This window comes from Sceloporus occidentalis, unplaced genomic scaffold (genome assembly GCF_023333645.1).
Source record: "Sceloporus occidentalis isolate IW3139 unplaced genomic scaffold, rSceOcc1.0.p SCAF_3, whole genome shotgun sequence".
Taxonomy (NCBI): Eukaryota; Metazoa; Chordata; class Lepidosauria; order Squamata; family Phrynosomatidae; genus Sceloporus; species Sceloporus occidentalis.
The window spans coordinates 131940073-131963506 of NW_028316983.1; the positions used below are offsets into that span (position 1 = coordinate 131940073).

At 42.7% G+C, this 23434-nt stretch overlaps 1 protein-coding gene across 3 annotated transcripts in view; it reads left to right on the top strand.

Annotated features, from left to right (window-relative positions):
• The window catches only part of LOC149316818 (D-aminoacyl-tRNA deacylase 1), a 37029-nt gene that overhangs the window by 10927 nt on the left and 2668 nt on the right, over window positions 1-23434 (top strand). Inside the window, exons 1-6 of one of the 3 annotated variants that reach the window (XM_089516338.1) lie at window positions 4900-4984; window positions 9160-9250; window positions 9492-9727; window positions 11820-11917; window positions 18304-18479; window positions 21811-21875. In XM_089516338.1, coding sequence (XP_089372464.1) covers window positions 4942-4984; window positions 9160-9250; window positions 9492-9727; window positions 11820-11917; window positions 18304-18459 — 624 coding nt within the window. In that variant the 5' untranslated portion in view covers window positions 4900-4941 and the 3' untranslated portion in view covers window positions 18460-18479; window positions 21811-21875. Of the gene's footprint in view, window positions 1-4899; window positions 4985-9159; window positions 9251-9491; window positions 9728-11819; window positions 11918-18303; window positions 18480-21810; window positions 21876-23434 lie in introns of those variants that run through there. The other 2 variants (XM_089516337.1, XM_089516339.1) reach the window with 2 other exon arrangements.

A 23434-nucleotide genomic window follows, 5' to 3' on the forward strand; every position in this document is an offset into this window, starting at 1 on the left:
TCTCAAAAGACTGATTTTCCTGCCACAAGTGTAACCTCCTTAGAGGTAGCTAATACTGTTCTTCAACTCCTAAAACATGAGAAGCCATGCATGTGAATTATTCAAGTCCCAGTTCATGAAAAGCTTTACAGCTTCACACTGTGGAGTGAGAAGGAGGTAGCCAATATAACTGCTTGGAAATATCGTCCCCTCCCTGTGGCAACACCATGGGCAAAACCGTGGGGTCGCGACCCTCTCTCAGGATAGCAATGCTCATCAAGACTGAGATGTGGCAATTCTGCTGGCAAACCATAGAACTGTGACTCTCTCTTGAGATGACAATGCTTTATCCATAATCAGATAGATAAGTCCATGCTGACTTAGCTGGTCTTCACATCCTGCTTCCACTGCAAAAAGGGCACGTAACCTAGGAAATGATTGTAAGGCAAACAACGGACTAATGTAAGCAAAATGACAATAAAAAGCCCAGCCAGAAACCTGGCAGGAAGGAAGCTTGTGAGGAGGCTTGTGAACCCCACTCTCGTCTCTGCGTCTCCTTGCCGCGACACCTCCCTTTTCAGCAGGTAAAGCATCTTCAAGTAGAACCCCTCTGGAAAGCTCATCCCAGCTTCCTAGAAACTGCAATAGCAAGAATGATGGTAGCTAAGTACATAACTCCTAAAAGAAGTTGTAGCTAAGAATAACAGTCATTGACACAACTTACTGTTTTCCCCAAACAGCAAGGTTTGGACCTTGAGCATCTACTCCCATAAACAAAATTCTGGAAATACATGTGAATTCATCATTGCCAAAGACAATTATCAAAATATAAAAGAGGAAAACTACAAAATAGCGTTAGAGTATTTCTGTTCACCATGGTATGTATAAGTGTAAGTGTCAGTACCTTGCTCTAAGTAAAATAGCTGCAGTGGTGAAAAAGGACCATACCATCACAGGATCATGATGTAAGTGTGATTTGTTTGGACAGTAGCTATCATGGTATGTTGAAACACACCAGCATTTTGGAATTAAATAAGTATGTAGAAGAAAGACCGGAATAATTAAACTGCTGTGCAAACCTAAATGAAGAGAATGAGTGTATATTCTTTTGTTACAAACACAAAAACACAACATCTTGGACTGCCTGAAGGAAGAGGCCCCTCCCTCCTCAACTGTCATCTCGGCCTCAGAGGGAGCCATCAGGCAGACCAGCAACATCAGGGACTGCCTGAAGGAAGAGGCCCCTCCCTCCTCAACTGTCATCTCGGCCTCAGAGGGAGCCATCAGGCAGACCAGCAACATCAGGGACTGCCTGAAGGAAGAGGCCCCTCCCTCCTCAACTGCCATAGGGACTCACGTGGACGGCAGGGATGGTCTCCATCTGGCAAGGCGCAGGTCTCGTCTCTCTGGGAATCATAGCATTGCCTGCTCCAGGGTGTATCCGACTAGTTCCCACGTGCTTTTCTGTGTCTGCTGAATAGCCAAGCAATTGACATAGAGACACGGCAGGAAAAAGTACCACAGTGTCACAGAGTCTCCCTTCTGTCGCATTTGATATCATGAGTACAGCATTTCCGGATTCCATGTTGGAAAGTCTGGTATCCCATCTCACCAAGGTGCTCTTGAGGTGGTAGTAATCTGCCCTACAACATCTTGGACTGCCTGAAGGAAGAGGCCCCTCCCTCCTCAACTGTCATCTCGGCCTCAGAGGGAGCCATCAGGCAGACCCAGCAACATCTTGGACTGCCTGAAGGAAGAGGCCCCTCCCTCTTCAACTGTCATCTCGGCCTCAGAGGGAGCCATCAGGCAGTCCCAGCAACATCGGGGACTGCCTGAAGGAAGAGGCCCCTCCCTCCTCAACTGTCATCTCGGCCTCAGAGGGAGCCATCAGGCAGACCCAGCAACATCTTGGACTGCCTGAAGGAAGAGGCCCCTCCCTCCTCAACTGTCATCTCGGCCTCAGAGGGAGCCATCAGGCAGACCAGCAACATCTTGGACTGCCTGAAGGAAGAGGCCCCTCCCTCCTCAACTGTCATCTCGGCCTCAGAGGGAGCCATCAGGCAGACCCAGCAACATCAGGGACTGCCTGAAGGAAGAGGCCCCTCCCTCCTCAACTGTCATCTCGGCCTCAGAGGGAGCCATCAGGCAGACCCAGCAACATCTTGGACTGCCTGAAGGAAGAGGCCCCTCCCTCCTCAACTGTCATCTCGGCCTCAGAGGGAGCCATCAGGCAGACCCAGCAACATCAGGGACTGCCTGAAGGAAGAGGCCCCTCCCTCCTCAACTGTCATCTCGGCCTCAGAGGGAGCCATCAGGCAGACCCAGCAACATCTTGGACTGCCTGAAGGAAGAGGCCCCTCCCTCCTCAACTGTCATCTCGGCCTCAGAGGGAGCCATCAGGCAGACCCAGCAACATCTTGGACTGCCTGAAGGAAGAGGCCCCTCCCTCCTCAACTGTCATCTCGGCCTCAGAGGGAGAGATCAGGCAGACCCAGCAACATCTTGGACTGCCTGAAGGAAGAGGCCCCTCCCTCCTCAACTGTCATCTCGGCCTCAGAGGGAGCCATCAGGCAGACCCAGCAACATCTTGGACTGGCTGAAGGAAGAGGCCCCTCCCTCCTCAACTGTCATCTCGGCCTCAGAGGGAGCCATCAGTCTGACCAGCAACATCTTGGACTGCCTGAAGGAAGAGGCCCCTCCCTCTTCAACTGTCATCTCGGCCTCAGAGGGAGAGATCAGGCAGACCCAGCAACATCTTGGACTGGCTGAAGGAAGAGGCCCCTCCCTCCTCAACTGTCATCTCGGCCTCAGAGGGAGCCATCAGTCTGACCAGCAACATCTTGGACTGCCTGAAGGAAGAGGCCCCTCCCTCTTCAACTGTCATCTCGGCCTCAGAGGGAGCCATCAGGCAGTCCCAGCAACATCGGGGACTGCCTGAAGGACAAGACTTCTCCCTCCTTTAACTGTATTTTGCATTGTATTACGATTTTACTGTACACCGCTATGATCATCGCGGAATAGCGGTCTATAAATAAAACATATTATTATTATTATTATTAAATATGCTTTTTAAGAATATCTTTGGAAGCTTATGATTTTCAATCCCTCAAACTTTCCATTCCACCTAAATTTCTAACCTCTTGCAAAGAAACCCACACTCAGTCCAGTGGTACAAATAGCTATCTTTTGGGGGGGATACAGCTGAATGACTGCACCTGCCTCTGTTTCCTATTCTCTGCTTCAAGGTTGGTGCCCTCCACATGTTTTGGATAACTCTCATAAGTAGCAACTAGCATGGCTAATGGTCAAGGATTTTGGTAATTGTGGTCCAAAGCAAATGGAGGGTATCAGGTTGCCCACCACTGTTTTACAAGTCTCCCATTGCACTAACTTGGGTGTGCGGCTCATTTGAAATAACTGGTTCATTAATTTGTCAATGCCCTGCTTCATTGAATGCCTTGATTAACAAGGAAGTTAGTTCTAATGCATTAACATATGTTTTAGAAGGTTAGAATTTGATTGCGTGGATGGCTCTTCTTCTGGCAGATTCAGTAAAAGATCTAAGGAGAGGGAGGATTAGAGTTGGAGGAAATGCAATACTTAGATTTGTTGCTAGCTAGCGGCAGCAGAATGGCTGTGAAGCAACAGAAGAGCTAAGATTGGAGAGCAACTGAAGAATGGAAAAGAAGAAAAGTGAGCAGTGGAATGGAAAAGTGGAGTGGTTCTTTTAGTTATGGCCCAAACAGAAGGCCAAAATAAAGCTGCTTCTGGTCACTTTGGAGATATGCTGTTTAAATGACACTCGCATCTTAAGAGGCCAGAAGCTGCGTCAAAGCTGTGCTCCAGTCCTTAGGACTGGAGCATGGCTTTAGCATGGCTTCTGGCCTCTTAAGATGTGAGTGTCATTTAAACAGCATATCTCCAAAGTGACCAGAAGCAGCTTTATTTTGGCCTGTCTGCTCAGGCCTTCAGTTCTCAAGCAGCTATGTCTCTAGAATGCCAGGCCCTTTAGCCTTTAGAAGCTGCTGTTCTGGTGTGCCTTGAAGTCATTCCCGACTTATGGCGACCTTAATAACCTTTCATGAAGTTTTCTTGGCAAGTTTCTCCAGAGGGGTTTGTCATTGCCATCCTCTGAGGCTGAGAGAGTGTGGCTGGCCCAAGGTCATCCCAGTTTACATTGACCAGCTGAGATTCAAACCCTGGCCTCTGGCTTTCCACACCACCAAAATGCATGTGAGGAAATAGACTGAAGTCTACGAAAGCTGATGCTACCAATTCCTGTTGTGACTTTATTATAATACCCTAAATATTGATACACAGTCATTATTTTGAGTAAGCTTCTTTTCACTCAGATTTCTGATCTAGCTTACAGTGATTGATTATCCTTACAAAGTAATATAGGTCCAAAACACACTGCAGAAACAGTCCATCTTCTTGAGGCTGCTTCAACTGCCCTGGCTCAGTGCTAGGGAATCCTGGGAATTGTAGTTTATGGTGGCACCAGATATCTCTCTCTCTGTCAGAGAAGGCTAAATGTCTCACAAAACTACAGCTCCCAGGATTCCCTAGCATTGAGCCAGGGCAGTAAAATCCCTGTTATGACTTTCTTTCAATATTTAATGTTAATATTTAGTATTTGTACCCATCTTCATTTTGAATAAGTCCCTTTTCACTCAAGGTTTCTGATCTACATTGGTCAAAGATAAATTTGACCATGCAAACTAATACAGTATTTTCCTTACAGAGCACTGCCCTGGTGCCACAGCAAACTACAGTTCCCAGAATTCCATAGCAAAGAGCCAAAGCAGTTAAAGTTATGGCGTGAGGGAACTCGGAAGTTGGGGTGCTGACATGAGTCTATATTTTTACTAAGTCTATAGCTGGAGGGGAGGTGTCCGTCGACTTCCGGTCGGCGGCGGAAGTTCCTGATCCTGGACGCTGCTCGGAAGCGGGGCCGCCATCATGAAGGCCATCATCCAGCGTGTCACTCGGGCCAGCGTCACAGGTGCCGCCGCCGGTTCTTTCCTGGGGTCCAAAGCACTGGAGAAACAGTCCAGTCTGAGGGTGCTTTAGCTTCCCTGGCTCAAGGCTAAGGAATGCTGGGAACTGTAGTCTTTTGGGACATTGAGCCTTCTCTGTCAGAGAGAGCTCTGGGGCCACATAAACTACAATTGCCAGGATTCCCTATCACTGAGCCAGGGCATAGGGAATAATGGGAACACTTGCCCATAGGGAATAATGGGAACACTTGCCCATAGGGAGTAATGGGAACACTTGCCCATAGGGAGTAATGGGAACACTTGCCCATAGGGAATAATGGGAACACTTGCCCATAGGGAATAATGGGAACACTTGCCCATAGGGAATAATGGGAACACTTGCCCATAGGGAATAATGGGAACACTTGCCCATAAGGAATAATGGGAACACTTGCCCATAGGGAATAATGGGAACACTTGCCCATAGGGAATAATGGGAACACTTGCCCATAAGGAATAATGGGAACACTTGCCCATAGGGAATAATGGGAACACTTGCCCATAGGGAATAATGGGAACACTTGCCCATAGGGAATAATGGGAACACTTGCCCATAGGGAATAATGGGAACACTTGCCCATAGGGAATAATGGGAACACTTGCCCATAAGGAATAATGGGAACACTTGCCCATAGGGAATAATGGGAACACTTGCCCATAGGGAATAATGGGAACACTTGCCCATAGGGAATAATGGGAACACTTGCCCATAGGGAATAATGGGAACACTTGCCCATAGGGAATAATGGGAACACTTGCCCATAGGGAATAATGGGAACACTTGCCCATAGGGAATAATGGGAACACTTGCCCATAGGGAATAATGGGAACACTTGCCCATAAGGAATAATGGGAACACTTGCCCATAGGGAATAATGGGAACACTTGCCCATAGGGAATAATGGGAACACTTGCCCATAAGGAATAATGGGAACACTTGCCCATAGGGAATAATGGGAACACTTGCCCATAGGGAATAATGGGAACACTTGCCCATAGGGAATAATGGGAACACTTGCCCATAGGGAATAATGGGAACACTTGCCCATAGGGAATAATGGGAACACTTGCCCATAGGGAATAATGGGAACACTTGCCCATAGGGAATAATGGGAACACTTGCCCATAAGGAATAATGGGAACACTTGCCCATAGGGAATAATGGGAACACTTGCCCATAGGGAATAATGGGAACACTTGCCCATAAGGAATAATGGGAACACTTGCCCATAGGGAATAATGGGAACACTTGCCCATAGGGAATAATGGGAACACTTGCCCATAGGGAATAATGGGAACACTTGCCCATAGGGAATAATGGGAACACTTGCCCATAGGGAATAATGGGAACACTTGCCCATAAGGAATAATGGGAACACTTGCCCATAGGGAATAATGGGAACACTTGCCCATAGGGAATAATGGGAACACTTGCCCATAAGGAATAATGGGAACACTTGCCCATAGGGAATAATGGGAATACTTGCCCATAGGGAATAATGGGAACACTTGCCCATAGGGAATAATGGGAACACTTGCCCATAGGGAATAATGGGAACACTTGCCCATAGGGAATAATGGGAACACTTGCCCATAGGGAATAATGGGAACACTTGCCCATAGGGAATAATGGGAACACTTGCCCATAAGGAATAATGGGAACACTTGCCCATAGGGAATAATGGGAACACTTGCCCATAGGGAATAATGGGAACACTTGCCCATAGGGAATAATGGGAACACTTGCCCATAGGGAATAATGGGAACACTTGCCCATAGGGAATAATGGGAACACTTGCCCATAGGGAATAATGGGAACACTTGCCCATAGGGAATAATGGGAACACTTGCCCATAGGGAATAATGGGAACACTTGCCCATAAGGAATAATGGGAACACTTGCCCATAGGGAATAATGGGAACACTTGCCCATAGGGAATAATGGGAACACTTGCCCATAGGGAATAATGGGAACACTTGCCCATAGGGAATAATGGGAACACTTGCCCATAGGGAATAATGGGAACACTTGCCCATAAGGAATAATGGGAACACTTGCCCATAGGGAATAATGGGAACACTTGCCCATAGGGAATAATGGGAACACTTGCCCATAGGGAATAATGGGAACACTTGCCCATAGGGAATAATGGGAACACTTGCCCATAGGGAATAATGGGAACACTTGCCCATAAGGAATAATGGGAACACTTGCCCATAGGGAATAATGGGAACACTTGCCCATAGGGAATAATGGGAACACTTGCCCATAAGGAATAATGGGAACACTTGCCCATAGGGAATAATGGGAATACTTGCCCATAGGGAATAATGGGAATACTTGCCCATAAGGAATAATGGGAATACTTGCCCATAGAGGATCATTGGGGAACACTTGCCCATAGAGAATAATGGGAATACTTGCCCATAGGGAATAATGGGAATACTTGCCCATAGAGAATAATGGGACCACTTGCCCATAGAGGATCATGGGGATGGCTTGCCCTATGGGCAAGTATTCCCCATGATTCTCTATGGGCAAGTATGGTTTCCCTATGGGCTGTGCTTTGTTTTAGTACGTCCCAGTCCTGTCTGTCTGGTGAATATGCCGGAATGGCCTCATGTTATAAACACCCATTTGTCACATCTCTTGTCATGTGCCATCAAGTTGTTTCCGACTTACGGTGACCCTAATAGCCTATCATGCGGTTTTCTTGGCAAGTTTCTTCAGAGGTTTACCATTGCCAAGGCTGAGAGAGCGTGACTCGCCCAAGGTCACTCAGTGGGTTTGCTAGGGCTGAGCAGGGATTCGAACCCTGGTCTCAAACCACTATGCCAGTGGTCTCCAAACTGTGCTCTTTAAGGGATTTTTGGACTTTACCTCCCAGAATCCCAGACTATTGGCCAACATGGCTGAGGCTCCTGGGAGATGAAGTCCAAAATCTCTTAAAGGGCACAGTTTGGGGACCGCTGCACGACACTATGCTGGCTCTTTCACATTCCTACTCAGTGATATTAACGATTATCTTAAATGCGGGGGGGGGGGGGGGGAACAGTGTGGAAGGGATCTTGATTGCTTGACACATGATTACTATTTAGCAAGATGCTTTCCAGAGGACTGCCTTGGACTATGACTCTGGAAGTCAGGGTTTGATTCCCTGCTCAACCATGAAAACCCACCTTGGGTAAGTCACACACTCCCAGCCCCAGGAAATCCCATGATAGGTTCACCTAATGCAGGGACCTAGCTAGGATTTTAGGAAGGGGTGGGGGGGTCCAGACTAAGTGCCACCATTATAATGGGGCTTGAGTGCGCCTGCACAGCAGCACACACCATTCATTTTTCTAATGGAAAGGGGGGGGGGGTCCAGACCCCAAGAACCGCCCCCCCCCCTTGGCTACATCCCTGCCTTACGGTCACCATACATTGAAAACGACTCGAAAGCATGCCACAACAACAACCAGAAATGGATATTTGAGGATAAGTAGCCTTCTCTTATACTTCTATACATATACATGTTTGCTTGCAAGTTGCACATGCATAATTGAGTTCTCTGGATGGATGCTCATAGATGTGTGGCTGTGACTTATCAAGCCCATAGCTGGTTCGCTGTGTATGTATTTTCTCTTGTTGCTTTGCTGCTTCTCCGGGATTGAGCCCCTAGCACTGAAACCAGATTAAAGAGGAAACCTTGTCAAAATTATATTAGCTTTAGTGAAGAGAAAGCAACATCTTCGCAACCACAACTAAAAGCTTCCTCTGTGCTGCCTGCAGCCCTCTCATCCCTTATACGAATTGGGTACCATTTGACACAGAAAGGGCCCACATCATCTTTATCTTGATCCAAACCAGCTAATCACATCAAGGAAGAAACATTTTGGATCCCAATCTCATTTGCAGACATATTCTATTGGTTTTGGAGGAAATGTTTTATTACAGCATTCCTAGAGAGAGAGTGGCGAGGAGATTTCTAGAAATATAATTGATCACTGAGACTACAGACTATGGGCAGTAAGTTGCCTTTCTAGTTCAGGAATAAAAACACCTTAAATTTCCATTGCCACTGAAGCTTGCTGAGATGTAGATGATTTGACAGAGAGAAATTCAGGAAATCTAACCTCTTTAAAATGTCTTTTACAGTTGGTGGGGAGCAAATAAGTTCCATTGGACAAGGCATTTGTGTGCTGTTGGGTATCTCTGTGGAAGACACTCAGAAAGAGCTTGAGCATATGTAAGTCATTAGAAAGCATTAAACTTTACTTGATGTATTTTGCTTACTTGTTTCTTATACAAATGTTAATTTTTTACATTCAGTGACTGAATTGTCAAAATACCAAATCTTCAGAAACTATGAACCTGGGTTTATATCATACCATTTTACCGGTATGCCATCCTCAAACTATTACAGCATATACAAATTTTTATTTTCTTTCCAGAACATACATATTCATGCCTTCTGATTTTCCACTTAGGGTTCGAAAGATTTTAAACTTGCGTGTGTTTGAAGACGAAAGTGGGAAACATTGGTCTAAAAGTGTAATGGACAAGCAGTATGAAGTGCTGTGTGTGAGCCAGTTTACTCTTCAGTGTATTCTGAAAGGAAACAAGCCAGACTATCACATGGCCATGCCTACAGATCAAGCAGAGTCATTCTACAACAGCTTTCTAGAACACCTTCGCAAAACATACAAACCAGAGCTCATTAAAGGTAAGACAAATTATTGTTTGATGAATGAAAAAAAATGATCTAGATGTGCAATACAAACTCCTTGCCTTTGGGAACTGGAGCTTTTAACTTGTCTCCAATTAGTTTAAGGCAGAGGTACTGTACATCACTTTGGATCTCCCTGGTGTAGCCATGGAGTTAGTGAGAGCTCCACCATTTTTATAACTCAACTGCTAGCAGTAGAGGAAGATCATAGTTCTGGCAATGCTATTGGCAGTGTTGGGACTGCAGTCTTAATCAGAATTGCTTTGAGGTAGAAGAGGTGAACACTTTTTACTTTACTATTTCCTGTTGATATTAGTTGCCAACTATTAGTGCAATCTCAGTAGTGATGGGTGGGTGGGTGGGTGGTATGGGAAATGTTTTCACCTTCACCACTCTCAGCAGTGGTTTCAGAAATGACGTGTCAGTTCTCTGCCCTGAGCCAAGTCTTGTCTATGGTGCTGTCCTCGTGCTACTTTGGAACAGCATGTGGACATGAACTCTCATCTGAAAGTAAGATTGGAGGGAAGGAAGCTTGCTCTATTTCCTTCAGGCTGGGCCCATGTGTTACCTGACGTTAATTCTTCTCTGTGAATCATAGTAGGGTAGTGCCCATTTCAGATTCACAGCCTGAAGTATTTGTTAAGAGGCCATTGTGGAATAGGCTAGGAGGGTAGATTATTGCAAGTGAAAATAATAAGTTAACTTCCCTTTTGTAATGAATTAAAAGTTTACAACATTCTCTGGCAATTGGCTGCTTATTCAGCCCTGCTTTAGAGAAGTAAATGTTCATATTAATTTGGTACTTAAGAATGGGAGCAAAGTTGAAAGCATCCTCACATCTTTTTTCTCCAGGGGAAAACATCTGGAGAAGATATTGAGCAGACAGATAGCTGGGAGGAAGAGGGTTAAATAGCAATGCTGTTTGCCAATTCACTGCTCAACCTTGAAGCCATCCATTGCTGGTTTATTTTGTTTTTTAAGTGATAAGTCAGAGGAAAGAATAATAGAAATACATGAAGCATGTAATTTGGCTCTAACTAAAAATCTAGTTTTACGTGTGTTCTAAGTTTGTAACTTTACAACCATAGTTGATCCAATAGAAGGGCATCATGTCAACTTTTGTGAGTGATCTCCTATTTTATTAGTATCTGACATGTATCACGCCATTCACTAATGTATACTGGAAATAATATGTTTGAATTATGCTGTCACATTTAACCTAAAACATTCCTTATCATGCTTGAAAAGAAACAAAACAGTAGACAGGGGAATGTGGAAGACTCATGAGTGACATTGGAAAGATCTGCTTGATTTGGTTTAAATGCATTTCAGAAACCCTAGCTTCACATCAGCAGCTTTGCATTCCGTCCAATTTGGTGCGTAGTACATATTCATGAGATAACGATAGCTGCAGAATGGATGAAATGAAACCTTTTTACATAAACATGTTAAACACAAAACTTTTTTTGTAAGGCAAAATAATACTGTGTACATGTGAGGTGTAGCGCTGAACCAAACCTTTCCTATTCTCTCTGAGCTGTATCATTCTTTTAAAAGCTGGTGCATATTATTTAAGAGCCAGTATGAGATAGTGGTCTGTGTGGTGGATTAGGACCACAATTTGAATTCCTGCTTAGCCATAAATTTCATTGGGTGACCTTGGGCAAATCACAGTCACACTGCCTGAGAGTAGGCAATGGCAAATGTCCTCTGAATAAATCATGCCAAACAAACTCTTAAAGATCAGGTTGCTGCAAGTTGGAGTTGACTTGAAGGCCCACAACAAGCACAACAATAGAAACAAGACGTTGTTCTGAGGAGCTGCAAGTGAAGGAGGAGACCTTAGTTAATTTACTGTGATACAAAGTCATGTGCATTTTCACTGTTACCATAATTTAAATGTTCATATCATAGTCATACAGAAGGTTTTAAAAGAAAACCGCACGCCAAAAATAAATACAGTACAGATTACCTTGGCTTTGAACTGCAAAAAAATAATAAAAAATATTGTTAGTTTAACTGGAGGTAGACCCAAACTTGTTCTTGAGTAAGTGTCTTCTTTTTCCCATTCCCACTCTTAACTTTTTAGATGGCAAATTTGGTGAATACATGCAGGTACATATCCAGAATGATGGACCTGTGACTATAGAATTGGAGTCTCCTGCAGCTCCCATTGATTCTAAGCAGGTAGGTGGTGGTGGTTATATTTATTATATTTATTTGTATCCCGCCCTTTCCCCAAAACTGGGACCAAAAGCGGCTCACAGTAATAAAAGAATAGTACAATTAAAAGCATATAGAAGTGATACATTAAAATAGAATTAAATTATTACAATATTAAAATAGATTGTTTATTAAAAGAATAAAATACAGTCAAAAAAGATAAAAGTGTTTAAATATAAGGTGTATGGTCCATTAAGGAAAGGTAAGTGGGGAGGAGGAGGAGCGGGCATGCACTCGGTCCTCCTCTTCCTGGACCTCTCTCTGCCCCCAGCTCTCTTCCTCCGGAGACAGCTGAAGGCCGGGAAAAGGCTGGAAGGAGGAGCCAGAGATGCATGTCTGTGGCTCCTTCTCCACAGCACCTTTGTCCGGCATCCAGCTATCTCAAGACATCTGGAGGCTGGGAAATAGCAGGAGGAGGAGGAAGAATGGGCATGCCTGTTCGTCCTTCTCCCTGGACTGTGCCAGGGGAAATGGCATCAAATGCCTGTTGTGCTGGCTCTATCATGGGTCAAAGGGAGTCACTTTGCTCAGACAGTAGCTGAGTAGAGCAAGTGGCAGCCTCCTAGACCTGCTCAGATTCTGTTACACCAATGAATGAATTTATTACAGCATGCAGCCAGCATAAAATAATAAAATGGTTACAAAAATTACCTTACATCCAGTTAGAAACATTTATATTCCAGCATATCATATAAACATTATATTCAAGCATATCATATACATGCATGAGTACATACAAATGTTAAGGATAAAACTTTGAGTCGTGTTCCTGGAAAGATTTAGGAATACACTAAATATATGGCTTTAACAAAAATAATTGATTATCTACTGTCAAAATAACTGCAAGGAGGTTATATGATAGTTGCCCTTCTAAATTTGGCGAATAACATTACAACACCATCTTGTCCAAAAGAGCATACTAGAAACAGATCACTAAGGAAAGTGATGAAGCTGAGGCAGTAGCTCTGAGGAAATAGACAGCATGTATGCAAGCAAGACAAAAAATTCCTGCATGGCAGGGGGTTGGACTGGATGGCCCTTGCGGTCTCTTCCAACTCTGCGATTCTATGATTCTGTGACATTGGACATGTAATATGGTTTTCAATCTTGGTCAGCAAAGGGGTTGGGGCTAGGCTATTTGTATAGCAGAGGTGGTTGCTTACCAAAATACAGTTGGAAGCAAACAACCACAGCTTATTAAGCTTAACCCAGTTTAAGTGAACAATGCAACAGATGAAAACCCCTTAGTAACATGCAGGAGAAATACCACCTGCTGGTTCACCTCTGGTAGCAAATATCATGGACCAAAACTAGAGGGAGACAACTGCCAGTGGTTGGGGGATCATATTTTCCCTTAAGGGACCTTAAGAGTACTAATACCCCAATTTTTACTTAACTCAAAATTTGGAAATGTCAAATGATGCCCCTCAGTGGCAAACGGTATCTACAAAGTCTGCACTTAGTTGTTTTGCTGTATTCTGGGAATGTTTAGCACTGGCTCCCTGCCTAAATGAAGATTTTTTTCTAAACAGAAAAGCAAGTAATTTTCTGTTTGGAAGAAGCCTTGTCCAGATCTCAAAAGGTGAAGGAGTGTACAAAGGTTCTTCAGTGTAGCAAAATGACCAGCAAGACCCTGAGAGATTGCCTCTCAGGGGTGCTGTTAGCCATTTGGAGGCTGAAATTTTTATCCCAAAATGGGAAGGGAAATTGGGAGGTTCCATATCATGCTGTACCTTCTTCACCACTATTCTAAACTTTGCTTTGGAAAATTAAGAATATTCCCCGGGTTTATGCACTCCCTCTTTTACCTTTTCCTCTGTTAGATGCCAGCTGTTTGCTTCACTTCTTGTTTAATGTTCCACATGGTGAGATGTGTCATTCAGGTCAGGCATACTACATTTATCACTCCAAACTAATTTCTAGTTTGGAGGCTCTTTCTAGTTATAGTAAATCATAGTTTTCAAAATACATACATCTTGCCAAACCTTGGTTTGTACTAACCACAGCTTAGAACTAAAGTCATGGCTTGAGACTAAGCTGCTTATCTGTTTTCATTTTATGCCACTCCAGGCATTAGGTGCAAAGCCTTTACATGCAGAATAAAAACTACGACTATAGATATTTTGACTATAATAACCATTCTCTCCTTCCTGTACCCAACAGTGGTGCAAAAGCACTCCATGTCTTGCAGCAAAGAAATTAGATGGAGTGATTTGCAGTGGGGGAGGGGGGCAGTTGTCAGAGTTAGCACCCAGAATCCCAGACAATCAACCAGTCAGCTTGATTGATACAATCAACAGCACTTTATTGATAGATCCAGAATCAGACATGTGCCTCACTCAGCTTCTTAGCTGAGACTGACCACACCCTCCCAAAGACAAAGGAACAGAATTCCCAAAAGCCAAACCCCCTCCCAAGCAGAAACCCGCCAAGCGAAACCCTCCTGGTTCCCACAGAAGTGAAAGCACATTCCTAGCTCTGAGCGCTCGAAGAGCCAGGCCTTCAAGGCCACTAGATAAGACACCTGGCCCTGCTATGCACTACCATCACTATCTACTCCTCTACTGCAGCTAAAGCCCCATCATCCCCCAACTACTATACTACACTACAAACACTATCTGGTAGAATACTAACAGGATTCTAACAGCAGTCTACCTTTAAATCACTATTAACAAGCATTTTGCTGTCACTGAACATTCTTGTCCAGTTTATATTCTTTATGACAGGACCTACCTTAGTGACTGTTGGTGTGGGAATCATGTACATAAATGACAGAGCCATTCCCTATGACATTGTTAAAAATTTAATAAGTCTCTTTAAATATTCTTTTTCAAATCTCACCGTGCTGTCTTACTTCAAAGCGGTTCTTATAGTCACTTTTCCCATGCCTTGGAAACATGCATTTTGCTTTTTCCTGAAATACACACCAGTTCAAAAAGAAAGGGTCAATATATTAGGTTCTTACTGAAGGAGTGTGAACTGAAGCCACCACAAAATTGTTATCAAGACTGAATTTACAGGGCTAACATTGGTAGGAGGGTTAGCTGTTCCAGAAGGACTGCATGTACTATAAATGTACTATACTCTGTTAATAGTCCTACTAGAAACAGAATATTAATTTTAATTTTTAATGTCCATTCTGTAATGTTAGTCTTATATGGGTCCCATTTGTTCTTATTGTCCATAAGGAAATCAGTTGTGCTATTTTAGATCCATATTTTGGATATGGACATTCTAATGTGAAGAAGCAATGGGAATCGCAGAACTGCTAAAAAACCAGTTGCTTTTGAAACACTGCAAATTTTTGCATAGCTAAATGTGTAGCAGAAGCAATGTTTTAATTATGTGTGCATTGCTAATTGCTTGTATTTTGAGGTGGGATTTACATTACTGATTACAGGAGGATGCTGATTAAAGTAAACCATTTAAGTGAGCATCAATCACTTTTCCTTTCTTGACATGGCAGGAGTATTTAGGAATGTCAGCTGCCTATCACACAAATTGAGATGGCTTTATATGGGGGCATTTTCAAACATCCAAGTGCAAGGTAGACTCTGAAAAGAAAGAGGTTTCTGATTTTCTTAGGTCCCTGTATTTGTTACCTGGCACCTTTCAGACTCCCTTCAGGCTTCAGATCCTTACTTCTGATGATTCATAGTTTTGATATTGCTATATATGCTGGCTCCTGGAGTGTGATGGTCATTTTTGCTTTTTTCATGTTCTTCTGATTAAAGCTGTACAACCTTTGCAACGTATGTACACAGATAGACACATTCACACTGCACTGCACAGTGAAACTAGGGATTATTACTGAGGTGTGTTTGCATGGATTTGAAGTTCCCTCTCACCCCTTCCCTGTGATCTTCGCTCGGATTACTGCTTTCCTGCCACTAGCAGATGCAAAAAAATCTCAGATGCTAGGGCATTTTCCTCACTCCTGGCCCTGCAGCCCAACTTATCAGATGGATTTCAGGGGAAATTAGGTAGGATACTTCCAGTTTAGCATGCCTCGCAATGTGTGGTCAAGCGGTTCAGGTTGTGGATCTTTCCTCTAGGGCTTACGTGTTTGTTTCCCTCTTAATTCTGTGTGATATTTTTGTTCACAGTATAATTAAGATGGTATAGTACCCAACCTGTTGTCTTGAACATCTGTTAAGTAGTTTAGTGACTAAAATCAGCCTAGGTCCTTAAACACAACATAGTTTTTGCTTTGCCTCTGCTAAAGTTTTTCACAGTGATTTACACCTGGGCCTTATTCACTGTTTTGCAGCTGGGGAGAGAAGGAAAGCATTCCTGCTTCCTTACATTGCTCTCAATGCAAATGCCATTTGTTCTTCTGTAACTTTTACCTGGTGTTGCAGCATTTGATGGTAAAAGGAAGTCATTTGAAAAATTAAGAGGGGATGCTATGTAACGCTCATTGAAAAGGTTGAATATAAAGTTTTTTGTTGTCGTTAACTACTCTTGACTCTGGTGACCACGTGGATGAGACCCCCCCCCCCCCCAAGATCCCTGTCTTCTACTGCTCTCCTCAGGTCCTGCAAATTTATGCTTGTGACATCCAGGGACGTAGCTAGGATTTTAGGAGGGGGGTTCCAGACTAAGTGCCACCATTATAATGGGGCTTGGGTGCGGCGGCGCAGCAGCACACACCATTCATTTTTCTAATGGAAGGGGGGGTCCGGACCCCAAGAAGCCCCCCCCCCCCCCGGCTACGTCCCTGTGACATCCCTGATTATATCCATCTGGTCTGCAGTCTTCCTTTCTTTACGCTGCCCTCTACTTTCCCTAGCATTTTTGTCTTTTCCAACGATTCATGCCTTCTCATGATGTGGCCAAAGTACAACAGCTTCATTTTAGTCATCCAGCTTTCAGGGAGAGATCACGCTTGATCTGTTCATGTAATTTACTTAAAACCTTTGCTCTTAATACTTTGACTAAGAAGATAAAATACCATTGCCCCTCCATTTTCACGGACTTCAAATCCGTGTCCCTCACCCGTTTGCGGGCAACAAACGGAGGGGGACAAAATGGGGTGCACACCACCATTCAATCCAATGGGGTGATTTTCTGTTTTTGTTAGGGGGTCCAGAACTGTTAAACAATATTTTGGAACTAAAGCAGGGGTAGGAAGAAAAACCTAGTTGTTTTGTTTGTTCATTTGTTTAAACTGGGCTTTTTGTTGTTGTTTTAGTTTAAACTTCTTTTTTGCTTTATAGTTTTAATTAAAAAATTAAATTCTGCTTATTATATCAATGCTGTGAAACATTATTGTACCTATGTGATGATCCCTATTACAAAGCTTGATCAACCATGTTTTAATGCTTTCTAGCATTGACAATGCAGAGTTGTTAGGCTTTGATATGATGTAACATCTTTCACTAAAACACTAATCTTTACTGCTTGTTATTCTTATTAAATCTAAATATATGTAGACTATGCACAATAAAACATACAAAGTATTCTCAGAGTTGTTATGGTTGAACTTAAGTTAACTGAAGGATTTGTTTGTGAATGGCATTTCTTGCACTATGATAAAGTGATTAAAAATAAGCAACTGACCCTGAATACTGTTGTAACAATGAACAACTACCAATAAACTGTTCAAGTTAAAATGTGTACATTGAAACAACCATTGTTGTTCCAGTAAGAGGGTTGGAAAATAGTAATAATATTTCCCAGGTCCAAAACTCACTGCAGAAATAATCCAGTTTGAGACCACTTTAACTGCCCTGGCTCAATGTTAGGGAATTCTGGGAACTGCAGTTAAAATGTCATTTGGTTTAAATTAACCTTCTTTAAACCAGACAACCCTGACCTAAAGAATGTGATAGTGTTAATATTTAGACTGTCATACAAACCTGTATCTCCTTTACTATTGCCTACTGCAGTGTTTAAACACAGTCCATCTAAGCTTTGTATTCTTCAGTCCCACTTATTGCAATAGCACCATTAAGCATAGGCTTAAATTATTTCCAGTGCATCCAATAGGGCTTAAAAGTGCTTAACCTCTTGCTCATATTACTATGCCTTCATATTATTATTACAGTACTGGTTTTTTTGCCTAATGCTGCAGGCAGTCCTAAAACATTTTCCTTAAAATGAGCATAAAACTATCTGTAATTTACTGTAATACAATGCCAAATTTGGTAGCTGCATATGATTCTTAGCACAAAATTTGTACACAAGCTTCCTAAGAAGCATAGACATTATCAATATAATAGCCAGTGAGCTTTATAATGGCTTGATGTTTTATGTAGTGCCCGAAATACCATCAGTGTTGCTATGTTGTCTCTGTCTATTGTGTATATTTATGGAACTCTCCTTGTTTTTCTTCTTCTTTGCAACAGTTGGCAAAACTTGAGAAACAGCAACAAAGGAAAGAGAAGACCAGGATGAAGGTGCCATCTGAATCCAGCAGAGAAAGGAATGTTCCTAGAAGTAAAAATGACCCCAGTGCAAGTAGTGGAGCTGAGGGAGATGTCTCTTCAGAAAGGGAACCTTAGCTAATGAAAAGCCAGTTCAGGTATGAACTCTACTTTCCAGCCCACAATTAGGACCCAATCTTGTCATGCTTTAGTACAGGGTGAAATGAGATTTGTAGTGCCTTGTGTGCTTTACCTGTCATTAAAATGCATATCCACACACTGATTGACTCTTGTCTAAACCAGGGAGGGCAAGAGGTGAATTAGGCCCCATTCATACTATGAAAATAATCCGGGATAAATCCAGGTTGAATCCTTGTTCTTCACACATGTTCCGAATGCGTTCTTTACACTTTTTTTTTTTGGGGGGGGGGAGGGGGCTAACAAAAAACCACTTAGTCCAGGATATTTGATACTGTTGTATTTTTGCCCAACTTTTCCTGAAGGATCTGCATTGTTGGCAATGTGAATAAGGTTTTGAATCGATTCAGATTGCTCTGTATCATCCCTTTGAAGGAAGGCAGCTCCATTTTAACCCGAAAAGGTGGCATGTGTGAATACGCAAGGATTAAAATGACTCAAAGAGATTTGCAGACACAAAACAAACTGGGAACAACAAACCCAGTTATGCATCAGTGCAGTGATCCACATCCTCAAATGAGTGTGAACGCCCCCTTAGTGTATTAGTGAATCACTTAGAGCTAGGCCACTGCTGAGATGAGTGATAGTCTTGCTCTTACCCTGTAATTGCTAATCTAGCAATTTACTCAGGGCCGGTACACACCGCCATAAAGCGGCATGCTCTCGACAATTAGGGAGCACACACCAACCACACACTCCCTAACCCTAGTACGTTTGGGGGGCACCATTGTTATGTTGCACCATCCTCACGGTGCACTTAATGATGACGTCATGCACGCGCCACATCCAAACGGCGGAGCTCCTTCTGGGTCCATGCATCATTGGTGTGGCAACCAAATGGCCACGCCAACGATGCAGAGGAGAAAGGGGTCGTGACGGCCATCCCTTTGTCCTCTTTAGCGCTGGGGCACTGTTGGTGCCTAAGGCACAAGGGTACCCCTTTTCCAGGCCATTTTGCTGCTTCTCTTTGGTCTGGAAAAATGCCGGATTGCGGCCACAGGGCTGCTGGTGAGGTTGCCCTGGCCCCAATCCAGTGCGAAAAGAGGCAGATGTAATGATGGATGGGAAGTAGTGATAACTTCCCAATCCCTGCCATAATTTGTTAGTCAGCTATCACAGCGCTTGGTGACGTAATGGGGAAGCCACATATGAAAGAAAAGATACAACACATGACCTTTAAGGTAGTTTCCCATTTCTTATTTGGTGAGATTGTCTGAACTAAGCCACAGCATATATGAAATATATTAAATGTAATTATAAAAATGTTCATCTTTTCCCCCTTGAGTATAAATAGCATGAGGTCCAAAGGCTTATTTACATTTGCAAAATTGACCACATAGCTCTTGACCTGTGTGTGTGTGTGTATGTGTTAGAATGTTTGTGAACTGTAGCTGTCAGTTAATTGCCCTGTTATATTGCTGAATCCATTTCTTTTTAACCTTGGGAAGAAATGAACAATTTTGTGGCTAGAACATTGATTTGGCCACATGATGGAGCACTTTGACAGCCCCTTCAGAAATTCTGAATTTTCTGCATGGCCTGAGACTATTTTTGATTGTGTCAGGGTGAGGCTGCCCTCTTGAAATGATTCACTGAACATTTTGCACCATTTCCCTGACTGAGTTCAGTGATGGTTTCATAAAATTCTGTAGGGAAGCCATTCAGTCAAGCTGCTTTCTATGCTTTCATTCTGAAAATTGCTTTGGCTTTCTTGCCTCCCGACAGAGAGGCATTTAAACCTAACATGCTGGGCAGTGGTAATATAATGCCTCCAGAGAATTTATTTTAAGTCATCATTAGTGAGACTCTAAACTTTGAAAGAAAGGGGGCTGAGAGAAAGAAGGTGCTCATTTAGTAATGTAGGAAAGAAAAGAAGGTTGCTGAAAATATTGAAAGGAAAATGCTCAGTATTCAGAGGCCAAAATAAAGAATACCATGCTGGAATGCATACATGCCCTTCTTAAAGTGTTAATTAAAGTGGTTTTTAAGAGGCACAGAGGTGAATTTGATGACATTTATAAATACCACTAATACCTCTACATAAATCCAGCTTCTCCTTGTATAGTCATGGATTCAAAGTGGAGTTGTGATTGGGTGGGCCATTCACTGTAGTGCCAGTTCAGTAATTCTTTCAGCCTAAGATTTAAGATAAACAAAATAAAATAATTAACAGAAGTTATAATTGGTTTATAAATTTTGTAGCCACAGGATATACTGATACTCACCGGCTTAGATGACTTTAAAAAGCAATGAAGCAGGCTAACGTGTGGTGGTATTATAAGTATCTCTCTTTTGTCATTGATAGCTAAGTAAATCCATAGATCCGTCATGTTCTGAATACCTATTGTTGAGAAGCAGAATTAATGGACTGAATTAATGGACTGCTGTAGGTTGTTTGAAGTCTTTAACACAGAAAACTTTAATAAAGTTAAAGGAGCCACTAGAGAGCCACTTTTAAATTCAGTCTGTTAGCTTGACAATGGAGAGATATTTTTCTTAACAAAGACAACCCTATGTTAATAAAAGTAAGCAAAGAATAAAAGATAGCTAATGGAGCCATTGATGCAGCATAAGTTTTGAATATCATGTAGGCCTCTTTCATGTAATTATCATGGTTTGCAAGCAAATGTTGCACAGTTTTTCCCATGCTTGGAGAGCACTGTAATAATCTGTGGAGTGCCTAGGTGAAAGCTATGCTGTGGCTACTTCTTATGCCAATTTTCACACTTTTTGAATTAGAAACAATCGTGGCGAAACACACCATAGACCTCCTTTGTGTGACCTGGTTGCACGGGAAGAAGCTGAAATGTCAGCAGTTCTATCAGAAGAGAACTTCTGTTACTCCTTTGGCCATTCTTTATTTGAGATTAGAATAACAGGAATGTGTCACTCAGGACTGAAGTGAGTACACTTGACTGTGAAAGAGGCGAAGGAGGAGCATCAGGATAGAGCAGAACAGTCAAATTACAAAGGCATTGTGTATTGTGGTTTCAGAGGACATAGAAAGCTTTAACAGCATCATTTGGGCTGTACTTATCCCAGTCTGTCTCTAGGTGGAGATGGTCAACCAAAGCCACAAGCAATTTTTTGTGCCATGCCTGGGCTGTAAGCCAAACTGGCAGCGGTCCAGAAAGCTGATAGGATCCAGGTGTGCCTGGAGTAGAATGGCTACTTCTCACTCAGCAACCTTCCCCAAAAAGGGAAAGTTCAAACTAAGGTGGTAGCTGTTTGGGGACTCTGTATCCAAGGTTGGTGCTTGGTGTTTTTTTTTCTCTCTCTCTCTCTTTTCAGTGCAGGAACTGAGCAGCCACAGGTCTGAGGCATAAAAAGAAACCAGCAAAAACTCTGTTTCTCCTGGCTGGTTTTTATAAGCAGGGGGTGGGCTTGGGCCCAACTTTTAAAAGTGAATGCTGGAAAAGAAATATATTGAGCAGAAAAAGGGCTGCAGCGATTATTTGGCAGCTGGGAAAAAAATAACATTTCAGTGGCAGTTCCCACTCAGTTCTTTTGTGTTTGACAAGCTTCTATTATGTACATAATGCCTGATATTCATGTTATCTATCATAATCTCAAACTCCCTCCCTACCCCTCCCCACCTCTCTCGGTCCGTCCGTCCGTCCTTTCTTTCTTTCTTTCTTTCTTTCTTTCTTTCTTTCTCTGTCTATCCCTCCCTTCCTTGATCATCATCTCTTGCTTTGTGCCTTAGATTTATATTCTTCTTCTTAACTGTTTCTCCCTTTCCTGTCAGATTTTTTGTTCATTTCCACTGGGGAAATAATTTCCTTTACTTTATTTGTTGGGTCCCTCGGGGTTCTGATCTTGGTCCTCTGCTATTCTTTTTTGATACACTTTCTTGAGGTGAATACATAAAGACAAACAATCTTCATTATTTTGCATATGTTCATGACTTCCAGCTTTTATATCCTCCTCACATTTCCAGCATACATTAGAAACATCCTTACACATTCTAGACAGTTTCTCTTATGCCATATACTTCCAATACATCATCTTGTAAAAATTATCTCAGAGATCAGTGTTATGGGCCTTGTTGAAGGCTCCTTTTGAGTCTTTGAGATTGGTGGTTTTAAAGTTTTGTTTTTAGTTGCTATAATGTCTGCCTACAGGGTCTCTGAATTGAGGGTCCTATCAGTGCATTAAAAATGGTATATTTTTCATAAGGATTCAGTAGTTCTTTGGTTGAATCCTTCTTTTATTTCTAAGGTGAATTCAATCTTTCCTCAGTCACAGGAGATTGTTTTCCCTTTTGTCCAGATTCTTGAGCAGCATAGGAAAAAGAGTGGCACAGGTTGGATGCGTGTAGGGCTTTTAAATTCTCTTTGGAAAGAACTAGGGATTTTTGAAAGCCAGATTACCTTTTTGTTTCCTTTCAAGAGGCTTCTAAAGGGGAGTGGGCATTGTCTTCCGCCTTGTCTTGATGGTTGAGACTTTGCATTGAATTGGCTTATGTTCATAGTTCCCTGATGGCTCCTGCAGGGATTCAGGTACATTCCACTCACAGTGCCGGTTACCTTTGCCTCTTATCCACAGAAGGTCCCAGTCACTGGCATTTGCCCTGCTTTTCCCCCATTAATACTATTCTGAATTGTATAAGGGCTAGAGTCCCAAGCGTCTTCCACAAACCAGTTCAGTATCTTAGGTTGCATGCTTGTCTTGGTTTATAGTTAATAGAAATCACTCAGACAGAGACAGCTACCGTAAAAAAGCAAACAGTAATTTTATTAAATAACATAAAAAAATAAAGTGTCTTATAAAGGTTATTTCAGGTTTAATGTGGTTACACAAAAACAATACAGGCTTTTGATTCTCTGTACTCTAATCTCTCACTTTTGTTCATTTCTACTGAGAGTGATCTAACTATACTAACCAATCAGACTTGCTTATTCCCACTGAATCA